General features: G+C 35.0%; 1 protein-coding gene across 1 annotated transcript; it reads left to right on the top strand.

Moving 5' to 3' along the window:
* The first annotated feature begins 6,626 nt into the window (after positions 1 to 6,626).
* On the top strand, positions 6,627 to 18,156 carry LOC131074038 (homeobox protein knotted-1-like 2). Its single transcript, XM_058010587.2, has 5 exons — positions 6,627 to 7,720; positions 8,085 to 8,201; positions 8,375 to 8,510; positions 17,250 to 17,503; positions 17,808 to 18,156. Exons 1-5 carry the CDS (start codon positions 7,115 to 7,117, stop codon positions 17,982 to 17,984), a joined length of 1,290 nt encoding a protein of 429 aa, XP_057866570.1. The 5' UTR covers positions 6,627 to 7,114; the 3' UTR covers positions 17,985 to 18,156.
* The last annotated feature ends 5,429 nt before the right edge of the window (positions 18,157 to 23,585 follow it).

The raw sequence follows: 23,585 nt of genomic DNA, 5'->3' as shown, positions 1-23,585 counted from the left end.
ATGCAAGTTTGGTATTGAGATCCTTTTTCTAAACAAAAATATCATCGAAGGTGTTTTTGTTCCATCCATGAACATTCCTTCTAACTAAGTCTAATTTTTGAGCAACTTGGAACATAGGTGTGCTAGAGATGGGAGTGTTCCACCAACTTTTGATACAACCTTTAAATTCAGGGTGGGTATTCCACTTGACCTCATATCTGAAAGGGTAAATTTTCTTGATACAATGAGAGGAGCTCATAAGGAGAAGGGGATTATGGTTAGAAACCATTTTGGGAAGGGTAGAGAGCTTCACATTTATCCCTAAATCCCAGTTTCCAGAGATGAGAAATCTATCCAATCTGACCTAGATAAGGTCATTGCCTTTTCTAAGATTGGACTAGGTGAATTTGTGACCAATCAAGTCCACATCCATTATCCCATTCCTATTAATGAAGTCAGCCAAATCTATCATGTTGTCAGAGTAATCATGAAGATCTCCCAATTTCTCAAAGGCGAAAAGAGGGGAATTAAAATCCCCCACAATCATCCAATGGGCATTGATATCATTCTGGAGGAGGCTAGAAATATCATTCCACAAAGAGAGAAGGCCCAATATGATGTTAGGGCCATAAACATTGATTAGGAACCAAGATCCCAAGGCAGAAGTGAACAAGGAAACCAGAGAGTTGGCCAAGGAAGAGATCATGCTACCAAACAACTATGAGGGATCCCACATAGTAACCAAACCACTAGAGGCCCCTGTAGCATTACTAATAAAAGACTGAGAACCTGACCAAATTTCACCAACAATAAAAGAAAAGGATGTATCATTCATCTTAACCTCTTGGAGGAGAAGAACCTCGATTTTTTTTTTAAAAATGCAATTCTTCAAGGCGTACTTCTTCTGGGGGTTGTTTAGGCCTCACATGTTCCATGAGAGAACCTTCATTTCTTACCTTTGATAGATTTTTCCAAGGTTCATTGTCTGCCATTGGCAACATTCCTTGCTGCTTCCTTTTCTCGAGAGAATCTCTATGATGGTCGGCCTGTCTTTGGGGAAAACCCAACATTAGTCTTCCCATTCCTTGTTTGTGCCTTTATGTGATCCAACCCTCATCATTAGGGCATTGACAACCACTAGAGGATGCTCCAGGAGAGGAGAACCCCAAACCAGGGGCAGGGGGAGTAGGGAACCAATCAAGCTTGGAGGAATCTTGGGGGGTCCCAACAGGCCCAAGAGAAATCGGGGATGAGGAACCAACCACTATCTCTCCATCTTCCAAAGGAGAACACTTTCGAGGGGGAGGGGGCCAAAGGCTCTGAAGAACTGAGACCTTTAGTCAATAAAGCAACATCCTAAGAGGCTAACCTGCCCTCAGTAACCAACAACATGTCAGCCACCTTGGCAGGTGAGCATAGGAGTTTGTTGATACTCTTTGTAAAGGGGTAGTCCTCATAGTCCATCCCAGGGCACTCCATGGGAACAACATCTTTGCTAGATCCTTCGTCAACCATAGGGCCTCTAAGCTTGAGGGGCTTAGGGTCCTGAGCTCTACACTCAGAGATAATATGACCCGCCTTACGACATTTCTGACAAAAAATTATGGCATTTTCATAGACCAATGCCTGAGTCTAGCTTCCCAACTTAGACTTGAGTGTAATAAAGTTAGGAACCTTCTTACTAACCGTTGCCTAAACACAAAAGCATGCATAAACCAGTCTGGATTTTGTTTTGGTGATCTCATCCACACCCACAAAGTGCCCGAAGGTGTTACCAATCCATCTGAAGACAAAGTCATCCCAATATTCAAGTGGGAGTCTAGGAAGGCGAACCCAAACCAAAGCTGACTTATGAAGGTCAGCAGTCGGATCAAACCTAGCCTTCCACCTACAGAGGGACATGTTGCATTTAACATAAGACTGGCAGCCAAAGAGAACCATAATAACATCTTCTTCAACAGTAAATTTAAAAAGGAATAGTGCCCCAGACATAACACTAACAAAGAGACTCCCCTTTAGTTTCCACTTGTCCACTACCCATTTCTTGACCATAATTTATTTATTGTTAACTTCTATATATTCAAATGTGTTTATTTTGTCCTCTACAAATATACAAAACTCCCCATCTTCCCCACTTTCCTGCTAAGTATTTATAGGTGTGCTTATATTCCTTTACAAAAGTATAAACCTTTTTAAAAAGTTTTTCCTCATCTCAATGATAGATAAAAAAAGAATGATTCAAAAATTAAAACAAAAATGACTACATAGTTGGATTAAAAAGTATGAAAAAAAAAATCAAGCAAAAAATGACTACACAATTAGATAAAAAAAAAACCAGAATCTCTATTAACTAATAATTAATTTATTATTAACTTCTATTTCTTCATAGATGCGTTTATTTTTTCCTTTACATATGTGCAAACCCCTCATCTTCCCCACTTTCTTTGTAAGTATATATAGAAAGTGTGCTTATATTCCTTTACAAAAGTATAAAATATTTTTCAAAAGTTTTTCCTCATCTCAATAATAGATTAAAAAAAAGTATGATTTGAAAATTCAAACAAAAAATGACTACAAAATGAAATAAAAAAGTATGTTAAAAAATTCAAACAAAATATTGACTCCAAATTTAGATAAAAAAAATACTAAACTCCTATTAATTAATAACACATTTATTATTAACTTCTATATCTTCATAGACATTTTTATTTTTTCCTCTACAAATGTACAAAACTCCTCGTCTTCCCCAATTTCCTTCTAAGTATTTATAGAAATTGTGCTTATATTCCTTTACATAAGTATACACCTTTTTGAAAAGTTTTTCTTCATATCAATGATAGATAAAAAAGTATGATTTGAAAATTCAATCAAAAAATGACTACATAGTTAGATAAAAAAGTATGATTTGAAAATTCAAACAAAGCATGATTACACAATTAGATAAAAAAATTATGATTTGAAAATTCAAACAAAAAAATGACTACATAGTTAGATAAAAAGGTACAAAACCCCTACCAATTAATAGTTCATTTATTTTTAACTTTTATATCTTGACAGTTATGTTTATGTTTATTTTTTCCTCTACAAATGTACACAACCCTTTGTCTTCCCCACTTTCCTTCTAAGTATTTATAGAAGGTGTGCTTATATTCCTTTAAAAAGTATAAAACTCTTTGAAAAGCTTTTCCCCATCTCAATGATAGATAAAATGACTACACCGATAGATAAAACACTATGATTCGAAAATTCTAACAAAAAGTGACTACATATTTAGCTAAAGAAAGTATGATTCGAAAATTCAAACAAATCATGTCTACACGATAAGACAAAAAAAGTAAGATTCTAATATTGAAACAAATCATGACTACACGACTAGATAAAAAAGTATGATTTCAAAATTCAAACAAATCATGACTGCACAATTAGATAAAAAATATGATTAAAAAAGTCAAACAAATCATGACTACATAGCTAGATAGAGATAATATGATTTGAAAATCCAAACAAATCATGACTGCACAATTAAATTAAAAAAACATGCCACGATATCTCTTAATTCTTGCCCAGTTATTCTATCTTATTTGTGTAAAAATATCACATAAATCTAAGTATCTTAGTTTCCTCCAATTTTTTTAATACACAAAAAATGACTATACATTTAGATAGCAAAGAGTGATTCAAAAATTCAAACAAAACATTACTACATTACTATACACTTAGATAAAAAAATAAGATTCAAAAATTCAAACATAAAATAATTACACAACTAAATAAAAAATATGATAAAATTCAAACAAAACATAACTACACAATCAAATCCAAAAACACACCATGATATCTCTTAATTCTCACCCCTTTAATCTATCTCATTTCTATAAAAGTATCACATAAATCCAAATACCTTAATCCTTCCAATTTTTAAATAATTTTTTAATATGCAACCCCCATAGAGAGTGTTAGGTGTGGAACCAGACAATATTGAAAACCCAAGGAATTGAGAATAAAACACTCTCCATCAGTAATCAAGCCAAAGCAATTTAAAAATAAAAAAAAATAAAAACTAGGACAGTTCACCATCCTTTAACCTAAATTAAAAAATTGTAGCTACTTTAATCATCCAACGAGATCCGCGCCGGAAAAGAAAAAATGTCCGTGATGGGCATGTGATAAACATAAAATAATAGGGGGGATGGATGGTGATGATTTCCAAATCTAAATCCGTACGGAGAGCAGCGTTGTTAGATTCTCCGAAAGAAACGGGTGTCGCTGTCAGGGAGACTCTGGGCCCCACATGTCCCGTGGCCATGAGACCGACCGCTATCGTTTTGGCTTTTCTATTCCGCAGTCGGCGCCATTCCATCAGCCGTCATTCCCAGCCCCACCGCTTAAAAATACTGTTACGTCGGCAAACCCACCTTTTCCCCTTGCACATTCCACGTGACCGTAACCCACTCTAGGCAACAAATTCCCTTTTCATACAATGGAGTTTTGTTTTTCTTTTGGGGTGGTAGTTGGAAGGATGAACATCCAATGCTTTTTACAAGCTGGTGGGTAGGTGGGCATTTGCATGTAACATCAAATGATTTAGATGTTCAATTGTTGATAATCATTTTGATTTTTTAATGAGTAATTTGATTTTGTAGAGTTTTGTAAGTTGTCTTTTAGTTTTGATGTTATTTGAGTTTTCGGTTAGTAGATTTTTGTTTTGAGCAAACATACTCACTATTAAACAATATATGTATTAAGTTTGATTATATTTTAGATACCTTCATTATAAAGTATAATAATTGAAGGAATAATATTGACTTCTTTTGACTAGGAGTTGAGTTTTAGAGATATTTATTATTTTTTGGTAATAATTTAGAGTTATTTTGGAGTTTATTATCTTTCTAGTTTAATTTTTATGAATTAAAATATATGCATGAAGTTTGATCATATTTTAGATATGTTCATTATATAGTATAATATTTTTTCAAGTGTATTAGTGAGTATTGGAGGATTAATATTGACTTCCTTTGATGAGAGTCAAGTTTAAGAGGTATTTATGACTTTTTGGTTAATAATTTAGAGTTATTCTAGAGTTTGTTCTCTTTCTAGCTTATATTTTATCAACTAAAATATATGTATTAAGTTCATTATATAGTATAATACTTTTTTAAGTGTATTAGTGAGTATTAAAGGATTAATATTGACTTCATGGAGTTGTAGAGATATTTTATGACTTTTTGGTTAGTGATTTAGAGTTATTCTTGAGTTTGTTCTCTTTCTAGCTTATGTTTCATTAGTTAAAATAGATGCATTAAGTTTGATCATATTTTGGATATTTTAATTATATAATATAATATTTTTTAAAGTGTATTAATAAGTATTGGAGGATTAATATTGACTTCTTTTGACCAAGAGTTAAATTTTAGAGATATTTTATGACTTTTTTTTTGGGTTAATAGTTGTAGAGTTATTTTTGAGTTTGTTTTTTTATTGAAGTATTAATATTGACCTTCTTCACTTTAGTATATGAAGGTTTGAGGGATATCTATGTCAGATTTTCTTGGAATAAATTTCAATTTTATCGACAATGAGCCATTACACACATAAGAAACTTGATCCCTAATGCTATTTGTGAACCATTCAAATTCACTATTATACTTGGAGCAACTTGATGATCATTGAATTTTTGAGACTATTTAATAAAATATAAAAATGATGACTTAGGTTTTGTTTGTCGTTGTGTGAATTATTGTAGTTGGGCTTAAATTTCATAATCAATTTTAACTATCAATTTTTTTATTAGGTTTATTATTCAATTAACTTAAGTAGACTTGATCTTGTGAGAAAATCCATTGTTAATAGCACTTGAGTTGAAGCACTATTGAAATAGGTGCCTCCTCCTTATGAACATCACCTACATTCAATAAATGTTAAGCAAACCATTCATATCCATAACATAATTTGACATATTGGAAAAAAAACACCTCTTATTTAACATGATTATCCATTATAAAGCATCCTTGAAATATTAAAATATATTTTATTTAAAAAATTGTATCATAAAATCATAATCTTGTATAAATTTTGATAATTCATTTAATATCTTAAATATAATCTTCTGGAATGAACATGTCTAGTACATTTGAATTGGCCTGACGGTGAAGACTTGTAGGCTTGAAAGAGAGGTCATAAGTTTAATTATTGCAAGGAAAGAATATGTATGCCTCATTTGAAGCACTAGATGTTTCCTACATGACACTACAAATCTTAAAATGCTTCCCATATAAAATATGAAATATAAACATGTATAGATCTAAAAATAGATTACATGATTATGTGGACTATAAAAAAATCTAATTCTCTGCATACAAAAACCATACAGCCATCAGATTAGGGCTCTGGTCGTGGCATAAGTTGAGATAACATGCTTTTAAAAATATCTGTGGGAACATGTAAGGTAATTTCGAATGGTTAACCATTACAAAATTGTGTGACGTGGATATAGACCGTCAATTCATTGTTGATTAGGCCTGGCACTTGTGTACATTGAATGATGTTTGGAATTGATGTTGATTTGACCACTGTTTTTAATGATCATATTACATGTTAAAAAGATTAGAGATGAAGTGACCAGAAAGAACAAGAAGAAGATTAGAATTCTTCTCATGATTTTGTGGGGGAGAAATACGTAGGTAGTGGTGACATTCTCATTTAGCTGTCCTTTGACATCAAGGGAATCAAAGATCTGCAATACAGGGCCTGATATTGTTCAATAATGTACAGCCATCATGTACTTAGACTGTACTTTAAAGGCATTAACAGAGGTATTTTCTCCTAGGTTTTGATTTGGGTAAAAGTCTAGACAAAAAGAGGGAACAAGTGGAAATGGGTTTGATATCCATTGGGCGGTCACCTACCTAGTGCACTTATTGAAGAAAGTGAGAAAGAGAATATGGGGTATGTGGCCTCCACACAAGTAAAGCAGTACTTTTGGGAGCAATAGGATGTGATCAGTCAGGACAGAATTAATTTTGGATTTGAGGTTTTTGTTGTTTCTTGTCAATCAATTACTGCGGTGTGATGGAGAGCAATAATATCATTGAGTTAGGAAGTTTGAGTGTGGTGTAGTGGATTATTGTTACTGGGTATGGAAAATATGAATGCTGCTCTTCTTTATGGGGTATATGGAGACAAAGGAGGAATAGTAGGAGCAGGATTAGGTTCCATGATGGCCCTCATGACTGAACAGGATCAAGAACGGGAACAGGAAGCTTCTGCGAGCTGTGAAGGCATGATGACCACCGTGACCATTACTCCACCACCACCACCGCCACCACCACCACCATCTCATTCATCGTATACCCACAATCATGTGAATGGTCTTCTCTCAGCTTCAACCATGTTTCATGGAGGACAGGATTCTCCTCTTTCTGGTCACAATCACCATCATCATTCAAAGCATCTTGTCGGTGGTCATTTCCAAGGTGGACAGTTGGGTATGAATCACATGGAAGTTGACAGAAAGTTTACAGGAGTAGAGAGAAGGCCTTGCCGGCCAGAGCCATCTTTGGTAGTAAGAGGTGTGTCTGAGTTTCAATATCAGCAGCAAGAAAAAGAAGCCATGGGAACATCACTGGAAGTGGAGAGTGCTTCTTCTACTGAACCCAGAGCTTCTATTGATCTAATGAAAACTAAAATAGCTGGCCATCCTGATTATCCTCGCCTGCTGGCAGCCTACATGGACTGTCGAAAGGTAAAAAAAGGGCTTCAAAACCAAGAAAGATCAAAGATTTCTGCGTCACCTTTGAGCTGTGACAGTGCTCTCGTTTTCAATTAGTTCATTGTTGTTTTTAGCTGTATTAGGCAGTTATCCAGAAATAGTGTCAGATAGCAGATTTACATTCTTTTTGGCACTGTCAGAAATGGAGCCAAAATGGAATTTTGATTTTGCTTCTTTCCTCTGAGTTCCTCTTCTTTCTGAGCAAGACCTAAGTTTTGGTTTCATCTGTATGCATTGATCTGTCAGAACAAAATCGATCCTAATTCTAGATATTACTGTACAATATGCAAATCTCGTTCTTTGTTCTGATGTTCTTGCCGTTTTCTTTATTTTACAGACTGGGGCTCCTGCTGACGTTGTATCTGCGTTGGAGGAGATTAGTGAGGAGAGACAGCTTGAGAGACACACACCCACAATGAGTATTGGAGAAGATCCAGAGCTTGACCGATTCATGGTGATTTTCTCAGGAGTTTTTGGCTTACTGATGCTTTATATTCCAAGAAAACCCATTACGAAGCTCATATGAAGTTGTGATATAACTTACCAGTTTTAACCCATTACGAAGTTTATATGAAGTCATGATTTATATCAAATTTACTAGTTTTGCTTTTCAATTGCTTTTAACAGGAGGCCTATTGCGAAATGTTGAGAAGACACCAGGCAGAGCTCGCCAAGCCTTACAAAGAAGGAATGGAGTTTATAAACAAGATTGAAACCCAACTCAGCTCATTAAACATTAATGTGATCAGAAACTCCTCTCCAGGTTAGGCTTTCGTTGTTTTCTGGTTAAATACTGCATGGTCTGTTTTCTGTAGGATCTTGTTCTTTAATGTACTCCACAGAAAGATTGATTTTTTCATCTCTCATAACCCTTCAAGTTTCCAACTATCAGTCAATATATGGTGAAATGTCGCCTGAGAAACATTGCTGCTACTTTGACATTGCGGTTTAGCAGAAAAAACAAGTATCTTTAGATTAAGATAACAACCAGCCAAAGCTGATAGCTAAAGCCATGTTTCAATTATTTACGAAAATTTGTTTTATCTTGTCTGTAGAACCCACTTCAGAATTTTCATTATCATGGTCTCTTTTACCATTCGACGTGATTTGGAGGTTCAACAATTCCCTAACTTTATCAATCGCGCTCGACTAGTTTTACCTAATGTTTGGAGCGTTTGATAATAGTTATTGTGATTGCTCCTCTATTAATCTGTGCTTCCTTAGTAAAGACTAAGGAGTACGATGCAAACTAAAAAAATCGGCGAACCATTCAAAAATTTAAACAGTATTTTAAAAGCTATCAATCCACTCTATCACTAAACTACTAGCTCCTTTAAAATCAGTTCATCTTTATTCTGGGTGTGATTTATTTCCAACAATTCTCGGTAAGTTGAGAATTTGTGTAGGAGGATATCTATATGTTGAAGTATAACTATGCTGTAGTATTCAAATCGAGCTTCCTGTGATTCTAATTTATTTGGTTGAACAATAGTTTGCCTCTGAGAGGAGGCTGATTGTTAGTACACCCAAAACATCTAATATTAACTAAAGATTTGGAATGCTCATTCTCCCATACGAACAGATTCCCTGAAGAGTAAGTTAAAATGTTTATAAATAGGAAATGTAACCTGTTGTCCTTTTAAGATGGATTCATACGTCATAGATTTGTTATGTGTGTGTTTTTCTTGAAGTATGTGTTTGATCACCGCCTTTGATTTTCTTGTCATTGGTAGAATTTAGGGGATCTGGAGTTTGACCTTAGGCATTTGCTTTGAAAACCCATTTGCCCAGCTTATCCTGTCAACCGACTATAGATTAAACCAAAGGTGTGACATGTATAAGATCTGCGCTTCAGTGGAAGAGTCTGCTTGGAATGATCTAATAAAAGTTGGACAAGATTTGAAATGGTATATTCTTGTGAGTTGAATTTGGACATTGGAAGCGTGACAGTAAGAATGCAAATAAGAGATTTAAGTGAGGAGTCTTGTGAAAAGCACCATTTTTTGCATTGTCAAATTGTTTTTAATTTTAAATGTGAATCATAATGCTCCACTATGACTTCTGAGGCAACACTATACTTTGAAGCTTTCAAGTACATTTAAAACTCACAGACCATCATGTTGTGGATTGAAGCTATGAGTAACTAGCAGCAATGCAAGACACTCATGCCAGAAGAAGTGTGCATTCATCGTGTTTGGAGGTTGCATCAAAGAAACGTTTTTTATTTAAGTTTGTTGGAGGAAAGTGGAAAGTAAATATGTCTTTTATGGATATTAACACTCACAAGCGATATAGTTTAGTTTTTATGAGAAACATTTGAGGAAGTTAAATAGTGGAAGATCAAGAGTTACATTTTACAATTCTAATCTTAAATGTCATCTTGAGGATTTGAATTTGGGTTTCCACAATAAGAACCCAAGAGTAATGAATCATAAATGAAGGAGAGAGTTAGATGCATGTCTTAATATAAAAAATATCTAGACTTGTTGTAGCAAAATACTAAGCATACTTGAAAGGTCACACATGCCTGTCTTACTAAGTTGAAATTTGTTGGTTAACTTTTTTCTTATTCATACAGTAATTTATTGTTGCAAAGATGCATGGCATATGAGGTCAATCAATAAAGCTCTCAAAAATAATTTTAGCTATCTTTTACATATTAGATCTTTATGACGGAAGGAAGGATTGCTCATTGGTGTTTGTTAATATTAGTCTGTGGTATATGTTGAGATTTCGTAGGGGAAGAATAAACACAATATAATAATGAGTATGAACAATACATTCATGCTAAATGCAAGTTTAGTATTCATTGAACGAGATATCACTTTTCCCATGTAGATACTAGTTTGAATCATTGACAAGTGACACATGATCTTTGATCATAGAGCTAATTAACACCCATGTCATGTACCAATCCCTATTATTGTTGGTTAATCTAGGCTGATTTTGTGCTTAATTGCTTATGTTTAGTGAACTAGCCTAGTCTAATCTTAGAGGAATCTATTTCCCTTTACAATATTATTGGAAGGCAATAAAAGAATCCTACTAGTTTAAATTCTTTTTCTGAATTAATGTTTCTATCTAGTGCTAAAAAACTATGTATATATCAATCAGATATAATTAATATTAAATAGAACGTGGTATTGTAAAAAATACGACAGGAAATGAAAGTGTAATCGATAAAGAAGGAATAAGGGTACTTGTATATGTTTCATTGTATTAACAGTGATGTAATGTGATAGATGTTGACTGTGTATCAAAGTAGAGATCTATAAAGGTACACATATAGCAATGAGTAACTTATCTTGCTGCTTTTAGCTTCTAGATAGAATCGTGCTAGTGATCTTAATTTTTTAATGTGATGGATGTTGACTGTGTATCAAATTAGAGATCTAGAAAGGTACACATATAGCAATGAATAACTAATCTTTCTGTTTTGAGCTTCTAGAGAGAATCGTGCTAGTGATCTTAACTTTTCCTGCAATCCTTTCCATTCTCTGTGATATCATCCTGAGTGCTTGAAAACTACAAATTCTGGTTTGCCTGCACAAGATATCTGAAAAGGTGAAGGTAGTGTTGATGAACACCTTTATAAGGTTTATGTGCGAAGTTTAAAGTGTTGGATGGACTTCCTTACATCTTAGTCAAGCCTTTGTTGTTGTTCACATAATCCAACATATGATTGATGCTATATGCTTAGAATGATCGATGTGATATTTTCTCTTTGGTGCAGACCTAGAATCTGCAATGCTTTTATTCATTCTTCTATAATAAAAAAGATGAAACTAGGGTTCAAGGGTGTGTCTTTAAATATGCCAATTTGAACCTCGATTTGTACACATTTAGCGTGCAAATTGATAGACAACAACTGTAATTTTGAATGAGCATGATCAATTAGCAGGAAGTGAATTTGAATTTGTGGAATGTAATTGTGCATGAGATCTTGTTCAAGGGACAAGATCACACCAACAATTGTGTTTGGGATGTACAATGTATGAACTGAAAGGTGTACGGATGAGTGAAGACTAAAGTGATTAGATGGAGGGTTGGTTTCCAAGTTTTGTTGGATTTTTTCACTAAGTTAACCCATTTTTAATGCTAAATCAATATATTTTAAGACAACTAAAATAAACACAAGCCTAAAAAAGATAAAGTGCAATGGAGGCAAATTAAAAAAATTTGTTTTCATTTCTTTCAATTTTTTTCTCTTTTTTGTTATTTAGCAATCTTTATCCAAGAATAGATAGTTGACATCTTTATATAACTAAAGTCTAAAATTAAAAATAATATAAAGCTAGCGTAAAATCTAAAGCCATCCTTAAACATATTTGTGGAATCAAGGAAAACCTAGATTTAAAGACCATAATGACATACCAATCTAATCTCTCCATGAAAGGTTGATGTTCATCTTAGTTTTTATGAAAAATAATAGTTCATGATGTTAGAATCTTATATACTGGAGGAAAATTGAGAGGAGAGGGTGTGTCTGTTTTCCACAAATTAAACACTTAATGCAGATTATAAACCATTTACTGGAGCACAATATAAACAACATAGTGAAAGATAAAGCATGAAAGCACACAACACACAACACCAATATTTTGATGTGGAAAACCTGGTAAAGGGAAAAACCACGGTGGGAAACCCTGCCTACAATCAGATAATACTTCTACAGTAGTATGTGAAATAATTGCAATGGGGATTGCACTTGCAATCAGGCCAATCGCCTAGAGCTCATTGCCCATCACTAAAGGGAAGTCTCACTGACTTACATAAACATCGGACTACAATCCGGAGAAAAATGAACTGTGAAAATAGCATCTCCTAATGATTGATACAGTTCCGGTTAAGCACAGATGCCTGCCCAGCAATACCAAAACCTTCACAACCCTTCGTTGAATGATATAACCTTGTTCGCACAATTACCTCTCTCTGATAATGCAGAAATAACCTTCAATCTATACTGTTATCCAAATTACATGAATATGTTGCTTATAAATACAGCTCATCAACCTTGATAACAAGATTGGCTAAACCCTAAACCCATAAACCATAATTACAAAAATAACATCACACGATACCACCGGACCAATATTATGATTTACATTACATAGCATGGACCTAATTCAAATTCCCAAATAATTATATCCGTCGGAAATTCATCTAAGACCTATATCATCACGTTTGACCAACTGGTAGAAACTCTCAGTGTAATAACATAGAATAACCAACCGGATCCAAATAGGACCACCAAATCATCATGCCAGCCAATGCGAAGCCACCAAATAATTAGGACACGATCAAGAACGCCTTTAGCACGTTAGGAACCATATCTATAAGCCGGACCAAAATCACTTAACCAAATCATTGAATATCACCAACCGGTACCAAGAAATATCAACCGGTAGTCCACAACATAAGCGATAGCTTCCAGAGCACCAAATCATGAACCAATTGAATGTGTCAAACATATAACCATCCTGAATAACCATCCAAAACCGAAACAACCAATTTGATCATATCGGATCAGAATCATTGATAACCAAGTCCAACCGGGATAGCAGTAGCCAACTGGGATAGCAGTAACCAACCGGAACAGAGCCATATCCAACCCAAGCATAGTGTTGACATCAGTGACAACACATAAGCAATTCCAGCATATTGCCAACACATGAGCAGATTGTATTCTGCATATCCTCAAATTTGTTGAGTTTTTCATGGACTAGCTAGGACTAGCTAGGACTAGAAGCTATGACCTTCCATTTGCTGCTGGAGTGCTCTATGACTGAGCTACTAGCCCCTATAGGAATGGCACATCATTGGTTTGGATGCACTTATTTCCAACACCCCTTCTTAATCCACTCTACAGAATGTTTGACGCTTCTAGACTTGCCTGGCTTTGATACCATGTTGAGCTTTTCATGGATCAGTTAGGAACTTAAGATTCAAACATAGGACCTTCCGTTTGATGCTGAAGTGCTCTACCGTTGAGCTACTGGCCCCTATAGGTCCAGCCCATCTTTGGATTGGATGTGGCTAATTTCCAATAGATTTTCCCTGATTATCCTATGGGAGGGAATATTTAAAGAGAGCCAATTTTAACTGGAATCTGCTAACGGAATGTCTTGGCAAGAACACATCCCGTATAACCGTTTCTGCTCTCTCCTACACCACGTACACAAGGAAATCCTGATACAACTTTGTAAAATTTATTTTTGACAACAAAGCTTGTTCGAAAAGTCATTTTTGACAATGAAACTTGTTCAAGCACTCACCAGCTCAAAACTTCAGCTTCAAAAGGGATCTTGCTTTCCATATGCTGACATTGTCTTTGCCACCACTATTCACGTTCACTTATGCTCCCATATCTCATTCAATTAAGAAGCAATGGATAAGTTGTGCCTCACTGTATGCTAAATCTTTTCTGAGATGGTTGTCAAAATGCTTTGCATTGCTTAATTTTTAGTCTTTCCAATAAAGATCTGATCGACGAAGATTCTTTTAAAGAGATATCTCTCAATCCAATCGTTTCACAAAGAGCTTGAAAGGTTGGTTCATCCTTTGTAGTCAACTTATGGATTTGATTTAAATCCTTCTCAGGAATGCTATGTTACTGATTTTGGTTCCAAGAATTCCATTGCTGTTGATTCTGGTTCCAAAGATCTTTACATGAAGGAGACCTCCACTCGTAATCTTCTGCCTGTCACATTGGGTCAAACCCTAGGATGGCCAATGGAGGAGGGAAAGGCTCAGATAGATCACGGTGAAGATACTTAGCATTTCATATCTCATTTTCTTAGTGTGACATATTATATCACATAGAACAACTCCCTAAATTTCTTCTTTTTATTCTGGGAATTAAGAATTCTATGTTGAATAAAGTTGTATCATGGTTGTTCTCCATTCACTGCACCCCCATCCATTTCTTTGCAAAAGATGCAATTTTCAATTCCTATATGATCCCTAAGATATTAAGGGAAGGTTTCTTTTCTCATCCTGCATGCAGCTTGTATTTTGATTTATAATTATCATAGGTATTTCATGTCTGATTTATCAAAGTGTGAATTTTACTCAAATGAAATATCTTAGCTGATTTGTTTGTTGTTGCTTTCTTTGTCGCTATTTCCTTTGCAATTTTACAAGCTTACTAGCCTTTAGTTAATTGTGTATGCTACAACTCCTTAGATCACCCATCCAAGAATCAATGAATGAATATGACCCTTCAAAGGTGTACATAACCGAACTTAGTTAGAATGTCTGGAATAAATTTAAATAAATCTTGTCCAAATGACAATGAAGATGAAGCGAGAATGTTTCCAAATGCTACTCTACTTTTCCAACACGGCCAGAACTGCCATGAACACATTTGCAACCACCATGACATCAGGTAATTACCATGGCGCAAGTGAAACTTCAAGACACAGGAGAAATGGCCATTCTGCTATAGCTGGTGGTTTTACACAGTACAAATAGTTCTTTGTTGCTGCTCTCTTTTCATGAACCTCCTGGTATAAATTGCGTATTCTGTTCGTGTTGAAATTCTTCATGGTAGGAGTGGTGAATGTGTTCCCAAGTTGCATATTATGGTAAACATGAATAGTGGCATAGTAAATTGAAGTCAACTTTTCAAGATCCAATTTGTATCACTCCACAACAAGGAGGCTTTTGGTCGTATAAGACTTAAAACTCAAGTTACGAGGGAACTCTTTTGGTCGCAACAGCCGAATTTTTTTACTCTCCTTTGCTTGATGTTATCACCTCATTGTACAGAATACCCTTATCCAACTCACTTTGAGCACGAGGTTCAAGGGCTTTAAGGAAAGTTGCAAAATACCTTCGTTAAATGTAATGTTGGAAATAAGTCACACCCTGATCAAAGATGGACTGGTCATAACAGATCCAATAGTTCAATGGTAGAGCACTCCAGCAGCAAATGGAAGGTCCTAGCTGATCCATGAAAATCTCTACATGGAACACTCAATATGTCATAAGTTTTCAAAATCAACAAATTAACACATGTATATAAACATTATAAACATTTTTCCTTTTATTGAAGGATATCTCAAATGGACCATACTTGAGTGGTTTTAGCTCCTTCATTTTATTTAATTTAATTATTAAAATAAATTCACACCTTGTCCAAACTTTTAAACTTGTGCTCAATTTTATATTGATTGTCTTGCCTAAAACTAAGCTTGATACTTTTTCAACCTCTCTTGCAGTTTAATCTATGTTAGCCTTGGCCCTCATATATCAACGAATGTTTGAGCTATGTAGATTTTCAAATCCTCCTCTTTTTTCTCCAGTTGTGGCTCCTTATTACAAGATTAATCAGTTAAAAGACTAGTAACTAAAATATGTCATAAAACTTAAAAGAGATCTATGACCATTCAGCTACGTAGATTTTCAAATACTCCTGTTCTTGCTCCCTTTGTGGCCACCTATCACATATTAAAAGATGGGTAACTAAAATATGTCTTGAAAAGAGATACCAGAATCTAATAAATTGCTCTTGTATGAATGCTAGATCGATATATCAGTTTTTGAACGGGCAACTGTTGGAATGATATATCATACTATCTTGAGAGCTACCTCAGTGTTATACAGATCACTACGGTTTTACTATCCGTTTGAAGATAAAATATTTGTAATCTCTTCAATCTTGTATCCTTTTTTTTGTCACAATGTGGACCAAACTTAACCAAAAACCTTGAATCTCCATCTGATATGATAAAACTTGGCAACTATATAAACCCCCAACATTACTGAAAACAAACCAGTTGTCTCACTACACCTGTAAGTCTTTCTACGCGGTAAGAGAACATGCATCTTGCAAAATCAGTCTAGCAGAAAAAAGTACTATCTTTCTTATGCTACCCAAAACATTTCATTCAACTTTGGTATATTATTTTGCATATTTGGCCCATATACAGACCTTTGAAAATTTGCCATACCAAGGTGACCAACAACTTTTGAAGTATGATCCTCTTTCATCGGTTGAACTCTTCAGATCTCTAAGGACATACTTTCCCAGCTTTGTATGGCAAGCCTTCTTGGAGATTAGTTTTCATTGTTTCCTTGCTACGTGTTGAAGTTTTTCATTGAAATTGTTTTCCAACGAGACCAACAACTTTTAAAGTATGATCCTCCTTCATCGGTTGAACTCTTCAGATCTTTAAAGACATACTTTCCTAGATTGTATGGCAAGCCTTCTTGGAGATTAGTTTTCATTGTTTCCTTGCTGCATGTTGAAGTTTTTCATTGAACTTGTTTTCTTTAGTTGTGAATCTAATTTTTAAGATTTGAATTTTCTTTTTTCTTGCTATGGTAGCTGAATATTTTTCACTTTTCAGATGAAGTTATAGATATTTAAGTTCTGAAATTGCTTGTGTTATGAATTCTTTGGACAGGCTACTCGTTTGAAAGACAAGGATGTGGATCTCAGATGAAGTTATTGATATTTAAGTTCTGAAATTGCTTGTGTTATGAATTCTTTGGACAGGCTACTCGTATGAAAGACAAGGATGTGGATCATCAGAAGAGGAATTGAGCTGTGGGGAAGCTGAGGTGAATGAACTTGATCCTGGTGCCCAAGAAAAAGAGTTGAAGGATCAACTTCTACGAAAGTACAATGGATACTTCAGCACTCTCAAGAAGGAATTTCTCAAAAAAAGGAAGAAAGGAAAGCTCCCCAAAGAAGGAAGGCAAAAGTTGCTTGATTGGTGGCATCTCCATTTTAAGTGGCCATACCCTTCGGTAGGATTCTTTAACAACCATCACGTTAAGTTTCCACAGTTCATGTTATTGAATTCGAAAGCTTTTGTATTTGACCGTGTGAATATTTTTGTATCAATGTTTTGATCATACTCTATGATATGTCATCAGGATTGTAAGCTAGAAAAGAAAAGAAAAAACAGAATATGATCCAAAATGTTGATACAAAAATATGCATAAAGTCATATCCTGAAGCTTTTGAATTCAACCATCCATATTGATTTATTCTTCTCTTGTATAATTATCCAGTGAGATTTCTCTCACAAAAATTATACCCTTCATGCAGGAGACAGACAAGATTGCTTTGGCAGAAAGTACAGGTCTGGATCAGAAGCAAATAAACAATTGGTTCATCAACCAACGTAAACGTCACTGGAAAGCTTCAGATGCGATGCAGATCATGGTGATGGATAACTTAAATCCTCACACAGCTTCCTTTTTCATACATGATACAGAAGGCTGAAGGATCTCTTGTACCTTATGTTCTCCACATTTTACTCTATATGAATGATGTCTCTTTCTTTTTCAAATGTATATCAGTATCCCTATAGTTACTGTCTAAATGGCAGTTCTAATGTCTAATCGATTAATGTACAGTTTCAAGCAATTACTTAAATTGTTTTTTTTGTACTGAACTTTTTTGACTTCTTGAAATACTTGAGGAGTATTGATGACCACCAGAAATTCGTAAGAAAAGGATCGTCCATGAAACAGTAAGAAATCTACCAAGTTGAGTAACAAATCATGACAATAAAGAACATGAAAATTAATAAAGAACGACATTTTTTGGGGGAAGTATATCGGCCCTCTGTACGTAAGGGCATAAAATAAAGGGTTGAGGAAACCAACTTACGCGACGTATCTGTTGGAGAAAACTAACTAATGTCTTCTTACCATGAATTGGAGCAAAATTTTAGTTCAGTTACTCATTTTCATATGAACATATTCTGCGCATAAAACAAGCTTTCTAGCAAAAATTCTGTTCATTCTTGGTGTTTTGACTACAATGAGTGTATTTCATGCATTCTTGAACATGTTTGCCTATAAATACACCCACACAAAGCCCTAGCGATTGTCTTCTCGGTAGTAAGTAAAACAATTGTTTGGAATTAAATTGGAGAAGTACTTGTATGTTTGGTTTACTTTGTTGTATAAATCTATGTATGTATTTTTGAGTTGTGTAATATGTATATGGAATATAGAAAAAGTTGATTAAGATTTTTAAAAATCAAATAGGATGTGTAATTGATATCTTGAAAAGACAAATCTTATATAGATATATCATTAAGTATATTTTATGGGCACATTGCAATAATTAGTAGTATTGTATTATAGTTATTAATATGGACATAATATTATATAAATAGATTATTTTGATAGTTATTAGTAGTATTGTACTATTATTGTAAACAAGAACAAAATATATAACATACCCAATGACTATATGTGTTGGTTCTTATTTTTATCTATTTTTTTTGAAATATGTATTTTCTATCTTTTGATTATTGTTAAATGAGAATGGTACTTATATTTGTATGAGATGAGCGATTTAATTGTATAGTTGATAGTAAATAATATATGTTCTCTTTGTACTACTAATATTTGTTGCTTGTGTTTCTAATGTTGGCCCTTGTGATATGTACATGGTTGTAGCCTATGCTTTTTTTTTATTAGAGTTTGTGTATGATTACTTTTTGTAATAGGTAGAAACAAAGATAAAATTTGGATTATTGATGTCCCATGACACATCTATATGATTACCAAACTCCACATTCACATATTTTTTATTTCATTCATAGGGGTACGTGGGGATAATCCACCTTCAAATATGTCGAATTGGATGGTATAAGTTCAACTTTGATGGTCCATCCAAGTGCAATTTTGCAATCTTTGGGTAGGTTGTATGTTGATAGATCATGGAAGTTATTTGGTTGGAGCAGTCTTGAAAGGGCTAGAGCATGGAACAAACAAAGTCAAGGCTTTAAGTGCTTTCAAGTTTGCAAGCATGTGCTTCTCTCTACACAAGTAGGGTGCAAGTTTAGGGTGATTTTACGATCATTTTTTATGCCATAAATAACAAGGGGCACAAAACTAGAAGATTAATAGGAACTATAGTCAAATTTGGTAGTTGATAGAGAAATCAGATGAATACAAAATTAAATACATTGGGAGATTAATTCCTTCATGGGCTTTTAGGCCAACTTTGTTGTACACAGTCAAATTCCTAATCACTTCAATGATCTCATATCATCAAGAGTTGTGATATCACACAATGATGACGAAGAAAGATAACCAAGCATGCATAAAAGGAGAATACCTCTTTGCAATTGAGGTTTTAGAAAATGGAGGATCATGGGAAGGCATGGAGCCTATGTGATAAATAATTTTTTTCATCCCCATTTGCATTGGCTTTCCTCTTTGGAGATCATGGATACTATTGTTAGGTTGATTGCTAAGAAGAGGCAAATTTCCTTTCCAGGGGAAATGTTTTATTTTTGTTTGATAACGAACACTAAGTTTATCGTGTGCGTTTTGACCTTCATAAGGTTTATGTGGAGGCTTTTCATAACAAGTCATTAGGAAAATTGATCAATAAAGGCAATATCAAGTTAATCCCCAAACTTGGTGATTTGGAGGACATTTGCAACTAGTGGCCAATCACACTGTTTAATATCTCCTCCAAAATTATTGCCAAGGCCTTGGCTCTAAAAATCCATTTTTGTCCTAACAAAACAAGTTTCATAAAATCTAGATTCATTTTGGATAACATCATTGCTGTATGGGAAGGTATGGAATGAGCCCAACATTTTAAATATAAATCCCTTTTCCTAAAAATTGATTTCACTATGATTGCATTGAGTGAACTTTCATTCTGGTCATTTTGGGAGCTCTTGTTTTCAACCTACACTCTATTCAATATGTGCAAATACTTTTTTGGGGTGCCCCTACGTGTATATCACCATCAATGGTCACTAGTATTCTACTTTTGGACTGCACTATTCCATCTGTCAAGGATGTCCCATAACTCTATTTTTGTATATTCTTGCTGCTAAAGGGTTTGGGTATTTGTTTGCAAACTCTATCTCTAGCATAGTTCAAGGAATTATTGTGTTTGAGTCACCTAATCAACTAGTTAATGGGCACTTTGCAGATGACTCTTTCCTAATGCTCATCGAAGAGGAAAAAATATCAAAGAGGTTCTTAGATTCTTTGACACTTCTAGTTTGGCCTTCGTTTTTGCTATTTAGTGGCATAAAACTTAGTGCTATCATCAATCCTTCCTTCTCGTGCCTTCTTGGCTTCTTTAGTATCGGTGGAAGTGGATTGGTGATGGGGAAATCTTTTTCTTTTTTAGCATTCCCTTTACTCAAGCATCTCTCGTGGACCTTTGGAACATGGTTCTTGCCAAAATTGAGAAACAGATTTCATACCGGATTACAAAGCCTCTCTCCTTGTTTGGTAAATTCCAGATTTGTTCTAGAATTATTGCGGCCACCCATGTTATTCTTCTTCTTGTTGGTCCCCTTCCAATGCTTCTTATTTGAGGTTGGAGAAACTCCTTGGTGATTTTTTATAGGCTTCTTTTGAAGATCACAAGGTATTCACCATGTTGCTTGGGAGTTTTGTTTCCTCCCGCAGGAATCTGGTAGGCTTGGTCTCCTCTCTACTTAGAAACAAGGATTAGCCCTTTTTGCCAAATGGATTGTTCGTGCTATCTTTGGTACTAAGATCTAAAAGATTCTTCTCAAAAGTTACATTTCCTCTAGTTATCCGACTCATAGGCTAGTTTGTAAGGTGATTGGCTTTCAAACCCTTCTGGTTATGTCAAAGGTTGTTCGTATCAAGGGTACTTTTGTGGCCAAGAGTATCTAGCGTGCTTGGGAAGTCGTTAAGCTTTGGATTTTGTAGGCTAGCTCTAACTTTCGAGATGGGTTATCTTTTAATTAGCATAACCTCGGGTGGTCTCCTCTCATTCGAATTCAAGGTCTTCCTTTGACTCATCTACCTTGGGTTCATGCCTTACAATTTCATAAGAAGGGAATCTGCACGCCCCAAGATTTGTTCTCTAGAGCTACTATGAATCTTTGTACTTGAGAAGATTTGAGAGTCTGGTATTGTCTCATATGACCAAATCGACAGACATTCGACAAAGTTGTGTTAGCTCCACATTTGAATATGGTACACAAACTTGGCATTCACTATGTCAAGCCTTGGTGGAAGGATTGGTGTTGGCACCCCAACATCGCCTTTTACAATTATAAGTTGCACTTGTGTTATCGCTAGCTTTCTTCACAGATTCGTATGGTCCTAACTCTCAATTTATGGTGGCATTTGTAGTCACCTCTTTTAGTGTGGAAACAACATTTTAATAATGTCTAGTCGTCTATTATTGAGCCTAGACTTGCCCATTTCACTCGGTGTATTCTTTTCCAAGGTTTGATTGTGGGATCTTGTCTTAAACATATGGGAGACTTGGACCCTCATTGTCCATTTTGTGGCCAACCAGAGACCTTCAAACATCTTTTCTAGTTCTTCCACCGTGCTCAACACTTGTGGAGTTGCATTCATGACTTTTTTCACCCCTTTTAGCCATAACCCTTTTCTTTGCACATGGTTCTTTTGAGGGAATGACCTCACATTCCCTTCAAATATACCCAAATTCAACATTCTTTTAGGGTGGAGATTCTCTTTTCTTTATGGAAAGATAGAAATGTTGTTATTTTTGCTCATAGCTCTTGATACTTCTATTTCACTTTTTACTAGAACAAATATTTGTAACAATCTGATGCTCTAGATTTAAGTCCAAGTGAACAAAGTGGGCCCTGGAGGTTTGTAACCTTTAGTAGTTGCTTTCTCATTAAGGTAATGCCTTGCACACTATGGCCATAGTGCCCCTAACAGTTCTATTTCTTGTGGCTTCTCTTTGTCCCGCAACCATAGGCATGATTGGGGTTTCTCGGCTTGACATACCTAATCACCAAGATCCTAGGCCCCTCGCCATCACTCTAGTGGTAGGGGTGGTTTGTCTCAGAACAACTGTGCTTCTCCCTCTCAAAGAGGTTCTACCTTTGAGTGGCCTATAGGTGGTGTGGGCCATCTACTGGTGGTGGTGCCCCCTCAGTTGGATTTGACCATTTTGCCAAAGAGGAGCGAGAGATGAATGTTGATGAGGGGTCGTCCCTTAGTTGGATTTGATATGCTTATGATTGAGTCTATAAATTTGATACACCTTTTCAATGAGAATTTCAAGTTGTGGTGATTGTATGATCATTGTAAAATTATGGTGAATCTAACAATAAAAAAAAATATGAAAGATTTTTTTTTGAGTGATGCAAATTCCTTTTACACATTGGTTGTTCCCACCACACCTCCATATAGCATGTCAAACCCAAAAAATTGAAGACAAAACATCCAAAAAGTAATTATTGCTCCTTTTATTGTGTATTAACATTGGTGTCAAATGTGCATGTTATTTCATATGCTTTGCATCATTCTTGATGTCTTGCTAAGAGGAACTTAGAGAAAGTTTTATTTGGGCATAAAATGAATGTACTTTGTTAGGAAATATTCAATTATGATATCAATGAAATGCTAGAAGATCCATTTATCTATTTTATTCTTGTGTAGATGTATCCTTCATAGGATGGTGTCATCTTACAATTTTGGTTTCTCTTTCTAAAGGGGGATTGAGTGTGTTGGGAAAATTCCCCTTCACCCTTGATGTCCTTAGATTCATTTTAGAGTACTTTATAGATCTCCTATCCTTTAGCAAGTGTCTCTTCCATTGGTTTGCATTTCAAAAATTGTGTGCGGTATTCTAATCTTCCACCTTGATCTTCTAGACATTTATAAGTGCTTTTGAGATATGGTCTAATGTGAATCACATTTTGGTGTGTCCAAGACATTGTACCTAAGTATGAGACTTGAAAATAGTCATTTGTTCAATCTATGGTTAGGACTACAATACTAGGAAAAGGCAATAATGCAAAATAGACCCTAGCATAAAAATATGACTCCGGTACAAGAAGTGGACACTAGAGAAGTTGGGCACTAGTGTGCTTCT

The sequence above is a fragment of the Cryptomeria japonica genome, chromosome 4 (assembly GCF_030272615.1).
Source record: "Cryptomeria japonica chromosome 4, Sugi_1.0, whole genome shotgun sequence".
In the NCBI taxonomy this organism is placed as follows: domain Eukaryota; kingdom Viridiplantae; phylum Streptophyta; class Pinopsida; order Cupressales; family Cupressaceae; genus Cryptomeria; species Cryptomeria japonica.
Note: the sequence above shows the minus strand (reverse complement) of the source record. Positions and strands in the feature narration are given on the sequence as shown.

Coding starts and splice junctions, on each gene's coding strand:
- LOC131074038 (XM_058010587.2), top strand. CDS start 7,115: ATGGAAAATATGAATGCTGCTCTTCTTTATGGGGTATATGGAGACAAA. Junction 7,721..8,084: donor CCTACATGGACTGTCGAAAG/GTAAAAAAAGGG, acceptor TTTATTTTACAG/ACTGGGGCTCCTGCTGACGT. Junction 8,511..17,249: donor GATCAGAAACTCCTCTCCAG/GTTAGGCTTTCG, acceptor TTCTTTGGACAG/GCTACTCGTATGAAAGACAA.